Genomic DNA, 15,242 nt, shown 5'->3' with positions numbered 1-15,242 from the left:
ACTCCTTCACCATAAGCTCCTTCAGACCAGCATTCTGTGGGTGTACCTGGCTCCTTCTTGCTCGCCCCAAACTTTGAAGCCAACGTAGTATTCCCCCATGTGGCTGAAGTTGGCACTTAGGGCAGTATGGTGGGAGGATGGGGAAGGGAACACCCATATAGAAGGGGAGGTAGAGGGGTTAGGGGGATGTTTGCCTGGAAACCGTGAAAGGGAATAACATTTGAAATGTAAATAAGAAATACCCAATTTAATAAAGATGGAAAAAACAAAACAAAACAAAACAAAACAACAACAAAAAGAAAGTACCATCCTTCCTCTGAGAGTCAAACAGGAGTAATAGGGGCAAGCACACTACAGACAATGATGACAGGACGGTGTGGGTCTCAGCTGAACACAGATTAAATGGCAAGAGTAAGTTCTAAAATCCCTGCTCACATTCACTCATTTAGCTCTCATATCAGACATTGGAGGCCAATGCTACTATACCCCTAAGTGATGGATGGGGCACAAGGAAGTATTTCTCAATAAAAAGACAAAAGAGCCAAATTGCTTGCAATAGGCTGCCTCAGAACTGTCCTTAAAAAAGCACTTGCCAGCTGAGTGCTCTGAGTTTAGTTAAAGCATAAATTATATATCCTTAAAGGTGGATAGTTTGGAGTAAACAGCAATCTAGACCATGCAAGCCTACGGAAGGAGCCTCTGTGAGAGCTGTCAGAGACGGGGGACTCACTAATTCACCTCCAAAGCCAATGACTCTCTGAGGCCTGGAAGTGGTGACTAACTGAAAGAGAAGGGAGCTCTACTTTGACGGATAGTAAGAAAAACCAATAAATCAATATTGATGACTTAGTCATATGCTTCTTTTTTCATTAATTAATTTATTCACTTTATATCCTGGTAGCAGACCCCCTCCCTCTTCTCCTCCCAGTCCTGTCCTCACCATATCCCTCCCTACTTGTTGAAAGAAGAGGAAACCCCCATTAGGTTTCAGCCTGCCCTGGAGCATCAAATTCCATCAGGATTAAGCATACCCTCTCTCCTTGAGGCATGCTCCTTTAACAGAATATTTGAGACATTAACAGATACTTGAGACTGGGTTATTCATAGTGAACAAAGATTTATTTTCTGTAGTCTGAACTCTGGGAAGTTCAAGGTCATCATCAGGCCAAGGCCTTCGTGCTGTATCATCCTGTGGCAGAGTGGGAAAGCACAAGAGAGTATTCATATGGGGGAGCACACGCATTTTGTTAACAAACTCACTCTTACAGCAACAACGTTAATGATTAATTACATCTAAAAAGGTCCATCTTTCAACACTACTGATTATCAGGGACTAATGTTTCTAATACATGACTATCAAGAGGTTCATTCAAAACCTGACAGGTGTCTTTGGGTGAGACTATTTCTTAGTGGTTTATGACTACTACTGTGACCACTTCCTGTATGAGAGGTGTTAAATTCACCTTTGCTGGGGAGTCTGTACTCAGCCTCTCTCCACACAGAAAAACAGAATCTCTGACAGAAAGGTCTAAGAGGTTTGCATTCTATCTATCCCTGCTGTGTAAATCAGGAGTGGCTGATACATCTCTATGTCTTACCCACTAGACAATTTTCTCCTGATTACATTTTTGTGATGCATTAGGGAAAGTTACAAATGAACAGAGTCAATCTAATGACATTCAAAGGAAGTTGTCTGTGAAAAGAAATGTGAGGTTGTAAGAGATATAAAAAAACTCTAAAGGCAAAAACCCAATCACAGCATCACCAAAGGCAGGTGTTGGGGAGTTCTGTCTCCTGTATAATGATAAAATGTTCTTCCCTCTGATAAGGAGAAGCTGGTGGAGATGGGGGTCAAAAGAACAGAAGGGCTTTGGATTCTCTTTCTCTCAGCTCAGCAAGGCCCAGCCATGCACAGGTGGACCATAGACACTGTACAGTACCTGCGAACACAGGTCTGCCATGCATGGTTGGTCCTCAGTGCACTCTTGGACAAGGCACAGATGACTGGAGACAGAGAATCCATTACAGATAAGTCACCACAGTCAGATTGAGTCTCTGAGTAGGTTACTGATATTGTCTCCCAGGAGACCGTGAAGGATATCGATAAGAGAAGACTCTGTAATTGCTGCACAAGAGAGGGTAACTAAGTGAAACATTAAATAAAGGAGGGAACAGAGGTGCGAGCCAAGATGAGAGATAAAGACAGATTCCCACCAGGAGAAAGAGCATACTTAGATGGCACTGGGGTCTTTTTCAGTGCTTGAAGTGAGGCCATGTCTTGATGATGTTGTATAGTGCTTGTCCAGGGGACAGGATGTTGGACACATCACTGTGGCCCATTAGCAGGTAGTTGGAGGCCAGGTACCCCATGGCCACAGCACACTGGATCAGGCTCTGGGCTGCCTCCAGTGAAGCTTCATTTGGAGGCTTTTCTGTAAAACACATTTACTGATTCCATTAAGATCTCAAAGCTGCTTGGCTATAACAGTGACAAGTACCTAGATTCCATTCTTCCCATCTCTCATCTTATGCTTTGCCACAATCACCATAGCCAACAATTAATTAGGCACAAAATAAAGCCCAAACAGCTGTGTTTTCTGATTCCATCTGGCCAAAATTTCTTTAGAAAATTAAAAACTGCCCTGGAATAGAACATTTAACATAGCATAAATTCTCAGTGTATGCAGAATGTATAGTACACTGGATTTTTTTATGCTATGTCATCACAGGCAATGATACATTCCTACATTATCGCTATTGTTAGTAAGGAAGGGCATATATTTCTCAAATAGAATATCAAGTTTTCAAATGCACTCCTTTTTTTCTTTGTTGCTCCATGCTTACCTTGAATATAGACAGAAGGTGAAATGGAGTTTTGGACTGATGTAGATGAATTGGGGGCAAATATTCTATTTGGGATATGCTCCTAGTAGCAGTCATTCTTTACTGAGAATTTTCTTTAAATCTAAAATATTCTGCTGACCTACCATGTACTTCCAATGTCACAATACTGCCTCCATTTTTCCTATGCTTCCTGAGTATTCCACATGGTTCTTCATTAGACAGAATTCTCTGCCCTACTGATGTCTTACCTACAAAGTTTCCCATAAAGGCAATTCCAAGAGCAATATCATTGTATCCATAGGTGTGAGAGCCTTCAATAGTCCAGCCAACTCCTTCATATACTACACCATCTTGACCCACTAGGAAGCTAGGGTTTAGTAAAGGAAAACAGAGAAGTAAGTTTGAGGAGCACAATTTGCTTCAACCACTCTAATCCTAAAACCATTCTTTCATCCATTTATCACATACTGTCCAGGTATCCCACATGTCCCAGTGTATAGAAATGCAGAAATGAAAAGCCAAAACACAGCTTTGCACTTTGCATTCATCCCCAGTACTGAATCTAACTCAGCCAAGATGACTGTGGAGCTCCTCAACCTTCTGAGCAATGGGTATTTTGAATATTGATACTCTGGTCCTGAAATGTTCTCCTCCATAGGCTGCATAGAGAATGCCCTCCTCAGTCTCTCTCCTTTACAGTTTTCTTTTTCAGGTGATTGCCATCTCACCTGCTTTCCCTGAACTACTGTGCTTCTTAAAACCCTATGCTTCATCCTTAGGACCCTGGTCTAGCTGTTGTCTTTCCACTGAGTATATTCACCCAGGCTAAACAATCATCAGCTCCCACGACTTCAACTATTTTCTGTAAAATACAGTAGGTCTAGGAAAAAAATTCTTACATTTTCTGTAGGTAGAAAATAAGGCATCTTAAATTCCCCATTTTCCCTATCAGAACCCTAATCAATGACTACCCACCAGTCATCCATTGTGTCTCCCATATTGCTTTTAAATTCTTCTATTACTTCCATCCAACAGCCACTGTCCAACTCCAACTTGATCATTGTAACAGTACTCTGCCCGGGGTCTTCCTTCCTTACAATCCACTCTTAAAATCATACCCAGGAGGCTGGAGAGATGGCTCCACTCTTGAGAACATTTCGGGCTTTTACATTGGACATGGATTTAGTTCCCAGCACCCACATATCAGTTTACAACCATTTGTAACTCCAGTTACAAAGACTCTAACATCCTCTTCTGACCTCCTCAGGTATCAGGTATGCTTGTAGCATACATATACACTTGTAAGCAAAATACTCACACAAATAAAATAAAATAAATGATGTAAAAAAAAACTTTTAAAAGGGTGTGGCTTTCCACAGTGCCCAGTTCCCCTTCACATAAAGTTAGTTTTCATTAGCTTTACTTAATTCTACATAGTAGTCAGGCTCTTGCAGCCTGTACTCTCATTACCCTTCTTTTGTAAATCCACTTTTAGGTTTGAGTATGCTGTGTTTCATTTCCTCAAGGATTCATGCTCTGTTCATATTTCAAGGTTTTGAATGTGTAGTTCTTTAACTATAACACTTCCTTTTGCCAATACTCCCCCCCCAACCCACACATACATTAATCATGTGCCATGAAAGATAGTCCTCTTCATTAACACTTCTCTGAAACCTATCTCCTCTCAAAAGATTTCTGGACTCATTTTATCTGCGCTCAGATATTCTATCACTGTGCTTAACATTCTGCATTGTTATTGCTTATTGTTTTTCTAACTCTACAATTCAATGGCAGGTTTAAAAGTTGAGGAATAAGAATCAACTCAGCTGCTGTTTGCCAGTTTGTATTATCCAAATTTGTACACACGTCCCTATTATCTCTTGTGATTATAGAATAGTCTATGAAAAGTCCTGAAAAATGAAGCAGGTTCTCTTCTACATGTTAAGTGGTCTGGAAAGTCAGGTAAAGCATTAGTGGCACATTGAAGAAGCATCCAAAACTAGACACAACGTTCATTTGTTACATCCCTAATAAACAACTGAAGTTTATTGCTTTCTAACTCCAAGTCCTACCTGTGAAAAACACAAGGAATCCTCTACATATCTTTTTCTGTTTAACTAAACTAAAAATGTTTCTTGAATATAATCCTGGCACGAAAGCAACCAGAAGAGAATATTGTATCTAACTCCCTGTCTTCAAACAGAAAATGTTTTCCCTACTATAGAGATGAGTCAAAAGAGTGCAGAGAGATTAAATTCCCTGCTTGGTGTGTAGTAGAAGACTAACAAGATTCTAACATCAGAGAAAACAAGTAGGACCTTCTTCCCTTTTCACTTGAACAAGCTATCTAAGAAGGCACACCTCTTCCTTGTGTTTCATAGTTTTGCTTTCTTGTTGCTTCTTATTCATTATTTCATTATGGCAATGTTCCCATTCACAATGGAGAACATAACATGCCTGAGTGGTTAGGTAGCCCAAGCTATGGCCTGAATTCTACTCAATCCATATTCTTTCAAGAATAATGTATGACACCTGTGTAAAAACACCACCAGCTCTGCTCTCCATGGCTCTGAAGAAACATGTCATTTTCCACTTACTGATATGCAATGTCACAGAAATCTTGTTTGTCCATGTGAAAGGACTGTGTGTCTCTCACACGAATCAAGCAGTCTGCAGATTCATTGCAGCTTTCTCCAGCAGTGTGGATGATGATGACAAATTTGGCTGGAAGGTTCATCTGAGAGCAATGTGTCTCTCTGGCTTCCCAAGCAGTCCGTGGTATGATATTGGGGCATGCTATAACAAAGTGAAAAACCAAAGTGGATGAGAATTTGCTTTGGACTGTCATGAAAACAACATACAGCCAGAGGCTGGTTCACACAAAATGCTTGTGTCCTGCCAATATTAATGTCTTCTAATGTGAACTTCTAGCAGGAATCTGGAAAGGGTAGTTGCCTGGATCAGAGGGTTTTAATGGCACAGAAACCAATATGAAAGCTGAAAGGAGCAGACTGGCTAAGCAAAGTCACAGCTGTATATTCTTCAAAATACAAGATAGATATATGCTTGTATGTGTGCCACATAATAAGGTAATATGTACAAAACAGCTTACTCTTTAAACTTATCAAGTTTGTGTGAAAATATGAATTCTACAGAGAACTCATAATGTTACAGAATTATCATTATTGATGAAATACCAGCCCAAATGCAAAATCATTTTTGTAGAAATTTATAACATTAAAAAATGAAATTTAAAATATCACTGGATCTGAGAAAAAGGCTGTGTTAGCAGAAAGCTAACAACATACTGAAAGTGATTATTCATTTTATTGGTTTCAATTTAATGGTCATTTTCCCAAAGTAGCACACCATTTTCACTATTCCTTAGCATAACCATTATAATGTCAGTATTAAGTATAAATTCCAAATTTCTTAGCACCATGGAAAAGGTTGGCTGGCTTTGGAAAGGTAGGTGTGTGTGTGTGTGTGTGTGTGTGTGTGTGTGTGTGTGTGTGTGTATGTGTGTGTGTGTGTGTGTTTTCCCATAGTATATAAATATATCTACTCATTTTCCCTCTTACTTTCCTGTCTTTCACCTATGCTGTCTAACACACTTCATTTGTATCTTGTATATTGTTCATGTTTTGACTTTCCTCACTGAAGTGACTGTTCCTTGATGGTAGGAGTTTTGTCTTTTTTTTAACTGATACATGGCAAGTCTGAAGATTTAGTGTTTCTTGTAGACTCAGTAAAAATATGAGTGTACACTTATTTATGGCAAGAATGGGCTAATGATAATAACATTTTGGTGAGTTGGATAGCCCTGGGAAAACCTGTCTCCTTAACTTCTCCAATTAATAGGGACATTGTCCAGTATTAAATACTTTTCTAACTTTCCCAATTTCATAGTTATGACACATGTGAGATGTTCCAGGTCCAAGAAACCCTTGGAAATCTAACAGGAGAACACTCCCAAATATATTTGGGGGGTAATGCAATGCTGGGTATGTTAGGTTGAGAATCTGACCTTTTTTGGGTATCTCTGAGTGTTGAGGAACCAAACAGGTTTCTTCTTTTAAAAGAAATGGCTGAATGTACTTGGGTGACAGGTAGCCATTCAGGATGGCAAAGAAGATCAGGTCCTCTGTAGCTGATAGAGCAGCAGGACTGGGGCTGCTTCCTTCATGGGAGTAATATGAAATAAAAACTGTTAGTAAGAAACTGCATGCTGGACAGCACCCACAGTGAGGGCAAATCTCTAGCAAACCTGAGTGACTAGTAGAGAGGAAACAAAAAGATAGGCAGAAAGAATGCTTGGTCAGAAATCTAAGCAACCACAATTAGGATCTCTTCAAAGTGCCAAACCCGGACTAATTTTTTCCTTGTTATTGACCAATTAACCTTCAACATCATCCCTGCCCTCTATTATGCTCTGATTGGTGGTGGAGGAGCATATAAACTACTTCAAATTCCTTGCTTTGCCTACTAGTCTCTGTCTTTATCAATAAAAGATACTAAAGGAAGAAATAATCCATGCTTAAGTGCCTCTGTCAACTAATAGATTAGTAGCAGATGACTTCAGATTTCATTGGCCATAACTATCAACTCCATATAAGGGGCAGCTTCAGCAACATATCAACAAGTATAGACCATAGAGGAGGAAAAATCTGCAGGTCATAGAGTGCAACAGCAGAAAGGATTTCCAGAACCAGTGATTATCAGGGATGACAAATACAGTGTAGGTTACAAAGATATAAGCATTGGCAAAAGCAAGTAGAGGAAGCAGATGGGCCACTTTCTGAGTCTGGAGGAAATTAGCATTACCTATCTTACTGCCAAAGAAGGCAATGCCCAGGGAAACATTATTGTAGCCTTGAGTGTGCAAACCTTGGACATGCCAACCGACACCTTCATACACCTTGCCATCATTCCCAACCAGGAAGCTGCCAAGGAAAAATAAAGATTTAGTGGTAAACCTTTGTATGAAGAAAATTCAACAAGCAGTCAACCATTGAACCATTGAAAGGGGTTCCCATTGGAGAAGTTAGATAAAGGACTAGAGGAGCTGAAGAGCGACCCCATAAGGACAACAATATCGAAAAGCCAGAGCTCCACCCAAAGAGTACACATGGACAGACCCATGGCTCCAGCTGCATATGTAGCTTTTTGGGCACCAATGGGAGAACAAGCCCTTGGTCCTGCCAAAGCTGGAACCCCTAGTATAAGGGAATTTCAGATCAGTGATGCAGGAAGGGGTGGGTGGTTGGGGGGAGCACCCTCATAGGAGAAGAGGAGGGGGAGATAGGACAGGGTGTTTATGGATGGGAAACATGGAAAGGGGGATAATCTTAGAAATATAAATAAAAAATATCTAATAAAAATAGAAAATTCATTTCCCTAAAGCGGTCCTAGAGACTCATAAAAGAATGAGCTTTGAATAACATAACAATGGGGAACAGGTAATTTTAGACCTTCTAAAGAAATAGGAATATATGTAAATTTTGGTTTTGACTTAGATTATGTTTTTCACATGAAATTCCCCTTAGATTACATGTGTTTCTCAGTTAAGAAGTACTCATTTTATTTAAAGTGGAATTTGAATGTGTGACTTTCCAGTGTCTAAGGACAATTAATTCCATCTTTTCAAGTGCCTGCTAGTTAATTCATTATGTTGTTATTATTATTTGGGATGGGCAGGCTTTGAAACATTTTCTTGGCCTTTTAAAGAGGCTTGCCTGGAACTTACTGCAGAGCATAAAGCTGGCCTTTAAGTCATGGCAATCCTCCTGCTATAGATTCATAAGAGTTGTGATTACAGTTATTCATCCCTACACCCAGCTGAATATATCATATTTTTTGTTTCTGTCTTTAACTATAAGACCAAGTACTTGAGTATTCTCTAAAACAAGCAACCTGAAATAAAGAGTTTATTCACACAGATTCACACAGGTTCTTAATCACAAAAGGTTTTTTTGTTCATTTTTGTTTAATTTCAAATCATGTCTAAATTCTTTTATTCTACTATTTTTAAAAATTTCTGTCCATTCTGCCTCTCTCTCTAGTTTTTAATCCAACCTTGAAAATGATGTTTCATGACTCTTGCTATATAGAACCTTCTACTAGATCGTGAATTTCAGAGAAAACTCAACAAAGAAAGAACAATTTCCAAGGTTAAGTAATGCCCCTGCTCCAAGGCAGGCTTTTTCCTTTTTTCTGAGATCCTTTGGAAGCATGCCCATCACTGTTCTGCTTTTTGATGTTCCCCGTAGTACATCTGTTATTTCTTCAGAGACCTTGATTGGATATTTCAGAACTTATTTCTATTTGCATTTTAAATTCCCCATGTCTACTCTTTCTTCTTCATATAATGGTGAGCTTTCTTATTCTTGAGGTTAATGAGAAAAACCTTCAATAGACCCCTTAAATATATACTCACTGTACAATGTAAAAATCTTTTATGCCTCACACTCATATCAACACAGGGATTCTTCTTTATCATTCCCCATGCCCACTCATCCCCTTGTCATATCCAGTGGTCATTCAGGGTAGTATATGGGAAAATGCTTCATGCAACTGAGCCCTGACTAGAAGCAAATAAGAGTGGGCTATATCAACACACAGTTTTGACATAATTCTGAATCCATGCCCTTTGCCATGTGCTACTTTCGGATTCCATAGACTGTAGCATTTTCCTTTAGTTAATGAAGAGAGTAACCCTTCTCTTCCACACTGCTACCAGTTGGGTAATAGCAATGAAGACCCTTGTGATCTATCGTGCTGGGTGTTTCCAGGCCTGGCAGCACTTGGTACATAACTTTCTGTGTGTCCTTTCATGATCTTCCAGAGTAAAAGAACTTTGAATACCGAGCTTAGAGTTGTGCCTCCAAATTGTTCTGGATTTGTTTTTTAGTTCTTTTTTTCTAACACTCTTTTGTCACAAACACAGCACAAATGAAGCTCTGAAAATAGAAGCTATGGAATAAGAAAAACAAGGAGAATGCTTCAAGAAGTAACATTAAGCATTTGCTTTGGAGATCTCACCAGTCTCTTACTTGAAAGCCACATCACACCAGCCTTTGTTGTGGACATAATGGGAGTGTAGAACCCGCAAAACCTGGCTGCACGAGGTCTGATCTTGGCATTGCATCCTGGTAACCTGCTCTATGATGAGGTAGGGCACAGGCAGGCTCAGTGGGACTCTGCAGGTGAGTGAACTTGCTCCCCACACTTTTCGGGAAACTATGGTAGGACTGCCTGTAAGAGAGACCACAGAACAGCATGTAAAAGACCCTACTGAAATCACTAACCCCCTATCTATGGTGTATGGAAGTCCTAAAAGGAGCTTCCACCCAAAACCTTCTATTTTCATCTCTATAGCTCAGTCTGGACCAGAACTCATCCAAATCTCTTCTCTCTGTTACATTGCCTGTTTTGTAGGAGCAACTGCTGAAATTATGAACCTCTTTGTATCTTTAGGAATGGAGCATAAGAAATATGGGATAGAAGGACTCAAGAAAGAGCCTAGAGAAAATTATCTTATTTAAACTATGGAGTCCTGTGGAAGGCACAGTGATTCATATATTTCTGTCTCCAGGAACAATATGTGTTTCATACATCTGTTAAGTTTGGTTCAGATAATGGCAATCTTCTTAGTTTGTGCTACTTAATGGGTATGCACGTTTCTGTTGGTAGTTATGCATGTAACTCAGGGAAAGCAATGCTGTTCTAATTATGGGTGAGGGAAGGCTTTGGTGCTGCTAGGGGGTAGGTTGAACAAAAGTGGATATAATTAAGGTTTCACTAGTGCAGGATACTGGGACAATATTTCCCACAGCACCCTGGGAAATAAAGAACAGTCATCATCCAGAAAGTAGTCATATACAAAGCAGAACTAGCCAACTGACTGAGGCCTAGTATCAACTCATTTCCACATATAGGCAAGTTACTTCCTCATCAGTCCCTTGTATCCTTATCCACAAAATGAAAAGATTAACTACGTACTCTTTGATTTGTGAGTTTCTCCAGCACTAATTTCATGCAATCTAGTAGCATGTCTACTTAAGAGTAGAAGGCCAAGAAATAATTACGTTATCACAGAAATGTGAAAATATGCTCAGCATCAGAATGACCAAACTCTAATCCATTTAATTCAACAGAATTCACTTATATTTTCTTCTTGTTGAATCACTTTGTAAAATAATAAGACACATTGAGATACTGTACAGGCAGCAGCATTTCACTAACGATTATTATTCATAAATGTTAACTTTGTACTGGGTGTAACTATGATGATGATGATAGTAGTGGTGGTGATGGTGACAATAATGACAAAGACAAGATGGTGAGATAATTAGAGATATAAATTACCTCATGTTCATTATTTGAACAGTGTGTTAAACCTTTATAGTCAAACTGACTAGATATAGAATCATTGAAGAGACAAAGCTCTAAGCTTGTCTATAAGGGATTATCCAGATTGGGTTAGTTAAACTGGGAAAAATCTGCCCTTAATTTAGGTAGCACATTCCATTAGCTGGGGGACCAGAATGAATAAGAGGAAGTAGAGCACCAGCATTCACTACTCTTTGCATTACAGATGTGGAAAAAAGTGACCAAATACCTTAAGTTTCTGCCACCACGTTTTCTGAACATTTTGGTATACGTACACACATGCATATATATATATATATATATATATATATATATATATATATATATATATATATATACAAACATACATCATGGAACTACAAGCCAAAATAAACCTTTTTTCCAATATTTTGTTATAGAAAAGTAATCAATACATTAACTAATTGATTCACTAATATCAATTAGTCTAATATCAATATCAAGAAGTGGTTGGTTGGTATATTCTTTATTTTATGAAATCAAATAAGAATCATATATTAACTTGTGCATGATTGAAAAGATCACTACAGCTGGCAGTACTGGAAATTGGTCAATTCCCGAGCAGTGCCACAAGTTTCAGATCTATACATGTTGTAGTAAAGACAGTATTGGTAACATTTTTGCTAAATGAAAAAAGTTGTGTGTACCTCAAAAAAAGCACTTTTGATAAGAAGAAAAAAACTTACCACAGGCCACAAGACTCAGAGCAGAGAAGGCAAGAAGCCTGCACAGCATCTTCAAATGGTCCCAGGACACCAGCGTGGAGTCTGGTAGTCAGTCCTGGAGGGAGCTGGCCTTGGAGAACACTGACAGTTAAAATGACTATGCTAACTGCATAGCACCCTGTTTGTTTCTCTATTCCCTGGCTCACTTCTGAGGACCAGCACATGGCCCAGGCTTCCCACAGGTATCTGGAGATGACAGTTCCATAATGTGCAGATCCTATTATCTGTATCTAGCAGGCCCCCTCCACACCCACATTCTGCAGGTTCTTTGCAGTGGAGGTAGCTGATACTGAGCCTTTCACAGTGGGCAAAGGAAACTATGTCTAAAGTCCTTCAGTAGTAGTAGTAACGGCTTTGTATAAATTCTTTCTGTATAAATTCATTTCTCATACTACAGTTTATATTTACCTCTTACAAAATTCCCTATAAGACAAAATTCCTGTAAGACTCTTCTTTTTTCTGAGAAAATACTAAGAAGCACTAAATGATAAAGAGGGACAGGTTTGGGCTCTATCACTGGCACCACTGGACAATCAGAAGTATAGAAAGCCATAGATTCAAGTTCCGCATTCTAAATCACTGAGGAACGATCAATCAACCACTACTCTAATGTGAAGATAACAACCAGTTCTTTCCATTCACTGATCACATTCTGTGGTTCAAATAATGTGTGAAGACTCTTTATTCACTTCACGAAGCCTCAACATGACCTGTGAAAGCATTAATTCATATATTCGAAATTCCCAATGAGTGTGGTCAGAGACTGCCCCTCTTAGCCAGACCTGTCACATTCTAAAGCCTCTACTAGAAACCCGAATTTCTGCCTTTGCTTCTGTTGGTAGATATTCTCAGCAGGGACTAAGCTGTAAAGTACAGGGTTATTTTGATTCTCCCCAGCTCCAAGAATCTTTTCTACTTTTGTAGGCAGTACTTACTCACACTTAGTATAAAATATCTACTCCCTTGGGTGTGAACTTAGTCACCAACTTTCCTCAGTTGAGAAACAATGCAGGAAATGTTGAAGTGAAATGGTATAGTCATCACCTGCTGTTTGAACACTACACTTGATTCCAACAGATAGAAATTTTTAACATTACAGCTTAAGAACTGAGCAAAGGCTTCTAGATCAATAAGCACACACATAATCAAATAACACACAAGATCCCATTCATTCAGCAAACTTTCCCTTAGCTAACCTTCCCCAGAGGAGCACATCACAGTGGGTCATGCAACTCATATACACCTGAGAGAAATTCAACCTCTTCATTAGCAAAATGAAAGGCAAGAACCAACTTGCCCATGATGGGAGCCCTGCCAACTCATCTCCCAGAAAAGGATCTGCCTTCTGAAAACTACTTTAAAACATTGTCAGTCATGCTTAAGAGGAAACTTGGATCCTGGTCATGTAACTTTTCTGCTTCTCTAACTGTAAGTATTAATGCCACAAGCCATACCTTGACCTTGTCAAATCACATACTTGAACTGTGAATGATGAAAATAGGCCAGATCTTGCAGGCCACTGAACTTGTGGCCTTTCTTGCTACTACCCAACTTCCAATTTCAAGTTGACAGCACAGGCTGAAGCCTGGCTTGCATTGCTGTGCATCCTCTATGCATAAAATAAAATGTAGGGAATGTTTCAAGGCTTGAAAGACAAGGAAGAAGTTCTGTTGAGGCAAATCCAAAACCAACAGCCTATTAAAGAAGATAAAGGAGTGCTAGTTCCTAATTTATCTAGACAGATGGAAAACTTTTCAGTTTGGAGGACAGCTTAAACAAGATGGATAAAGATAAATTCATTCACCACATTTAAGTGGTTCTGTATGGCTTTAGCCTCTTAAAAAAAAGGGTATTTGGAAACATTCTCATTCAGAAATACCTGAGTACTTTGTGATGTCCCAATCCAACAGGGTAGATTGTAGTCCTTTCTCCCCTGATTGTGTGCAGATTTTCTTCTTTAGTCTTGTCCTCCAGTCCCTGCTTCTTCTCTACCAGGTGTCTCCTCCTCCAGCCTTTGCTTTCTGTAGCTCTAGAAGGCACACCTTCCCTGGTTCTCAGTCTCTGCTTCCCAAAGAGAAGCTGACAGGGAGAGGTTTCCTAATGAAAGAGACGGGGGTTTAAGGCTCAGTGATGCTGAAATACACTGAGATGAATTCAAATGAAATAAGACTGGGACCTACAGTAAGAACCTGGGGAAAACCCTGTAAATAAACTGAGTTTCCTCCTCCCTAGGGAAGACCTGGATTGCCACATCCTTTAGAGTGTCTGCCCAATAGCATCATTCAATAAGACCTGTCAAACTGGGTCTGCCACAAAGAAAGGAAAATAGATTTGAAGGACCACAAACTGCTAGCTAGACAGAGACTAGTTCTCTATGGCATATTCTAGGTATAGAGATTGAAACAGATGAAATGTATACTTACTGTCCAGGAATTAGGACCAGGTCCTAATTTGATCAGGTAATAATATGCATGTTCTATTTTTGCTTTTCTTTCTTCTATGCTTAAATGTTTCCTCTCTTGTGACCACAAATTAGCCTACAAACACATCAAGACAGTTGTTTCAATGTATGCACTTGCAGAAATGAGTCCTTACCAAAAAATATTTCATTTAAAAGAAGCCCTCCCTTTGGGTGGCCTGAAATTATAGACCTTATACTTGAAAGGCAATAGTTTTTCCACAATTTTGGATCTGAGTAGAAGACTGTTAATTAAAATTAATTATATACCCTTCATCCTTATAAGTACATCATCAGTTAAGAAATATATCATTTACAAAGCATTTCCACTGACACTGGATGTCACTAGAGTATACTGTTACCTCTGTCAGAATGACTCTGAGCTTTACTTGCATAAGGGGTACCATGAATAACTGTGTTAACTTCTGGTCACATTTAAGGTATCTGAAATCTAGAGGAAGCTTGTCATGGCATAATATTTAAAAAAAATTGAAATCACATATGCAAAGGTGAAGGTCTCATCATGGCACTGAACTCACAGGATACATGATGTTTGACACTCTTATTTTCTTTTCTGGTCTGTTTCCTCAGCTGCCAGATGGAAATGGCAACATTTACATAATTGTCATGAAGTTTCAAGAACTCTGAAAGTGTGTGCATGTAGAGAGGGTTTCACAAAGCTGTTTCACCCATGGCAGGGGCTTGTAGTTGGATGCTGCCTCTTGTTGATTTCACAGGTATGCTTCCTTCTGCCATTTCCCTACCTCCACTCCATCCTCCCTAGCACCAACTTGCCTGTTAAAATT

General features: G+C 39.3%; 1 protein-coding gene across 10 annotated transcripts; it reads right to left on the bottom strand.

Moving 5' to 3' along the window:
* Positions 1-867: 867 nt before the first annotated feature.
* Positions 868-14,242, bottom strand: Pglyrp3 (peptidoglycan recognition protein 3). Of its 10 annotated transcripts, none has more exons than XM_087630892.1 (10): positions 14,159-14,242; positions 13,858-14,075; positions 11,940-12,048; positions 9,897-10,098; positions 7,669-7,787; positions 6,872-7,024; positions 5,442-5,640; positions 3,093-3,211; positions 2,232-2,432; positions 868-1,189 (listed from the first exon to the last, which is right to left on the bottom strand). In XM_087630892.1, exons 3-9 carry the CDS (start codon positions 11,986-11,988, stop codon positions 2,254-2,256), a joined length of 1,020 nt encoding a protein of 339 aa, XP_087487018.1. In that variant the 5' UTR covers positions 11,989-12,048; positions 13,858-14,075; positions 14,159-14,242; the 3' UTR covers positions 868-1,189; positions 2,232-2,253.
* Between the last annotated feature and the right edge of the window lie 1,000 nt (positions 14,243-15,242).

Source organism: Rattus norvegicus, chromosome 2 (genome assembly GCF_021556685.1).
Source record: "Rattus norvegicus strain SHRSP/BbbUtx chromosome 2, alternate assembly SHRSP_T2T, whole genome shotgun sequence".
In the NCBI taxonomy this organism is placed as follows: Eukaryota; Metazoa; Chordata; class Mammalia; order Rodentia; family Muridae; genus Rattus; species Rattus norvegicus.
Note: the sequence above shows the minus strand (reverse complement) of the source record. Positions and strands in the feature narration are given on the sequence as shown.

What these genes read in the sequence shown, in the direction of transcription:
- Pglyrp3 (XM_087630892.1), bottom strand. Translation starts at nt 11,988, where the DNA reads ATGCTGTGCAGGCTTCTTGCCTTCTCTGCTCTGAGTCTTGTGGCCTGT. An exon ending in TTCTGTGACATTGCATATCA is followed by an intron (nt 3,212 to 5,441) that starts GTAAGTGGAAAA and finishes ACTAAACCCTAG; the next exon opens with CTTCCTAGTGGGTCAAGATG. An exon ending in CTTTATGGGAAACTTTGTAG is followed by an intron (nt 2,433 to 3,092) that starts GTAAGACATCAG and finishes TGTGTTTTACAG; the next exon opens with AAAAGCCTCCAAATGAAGCT.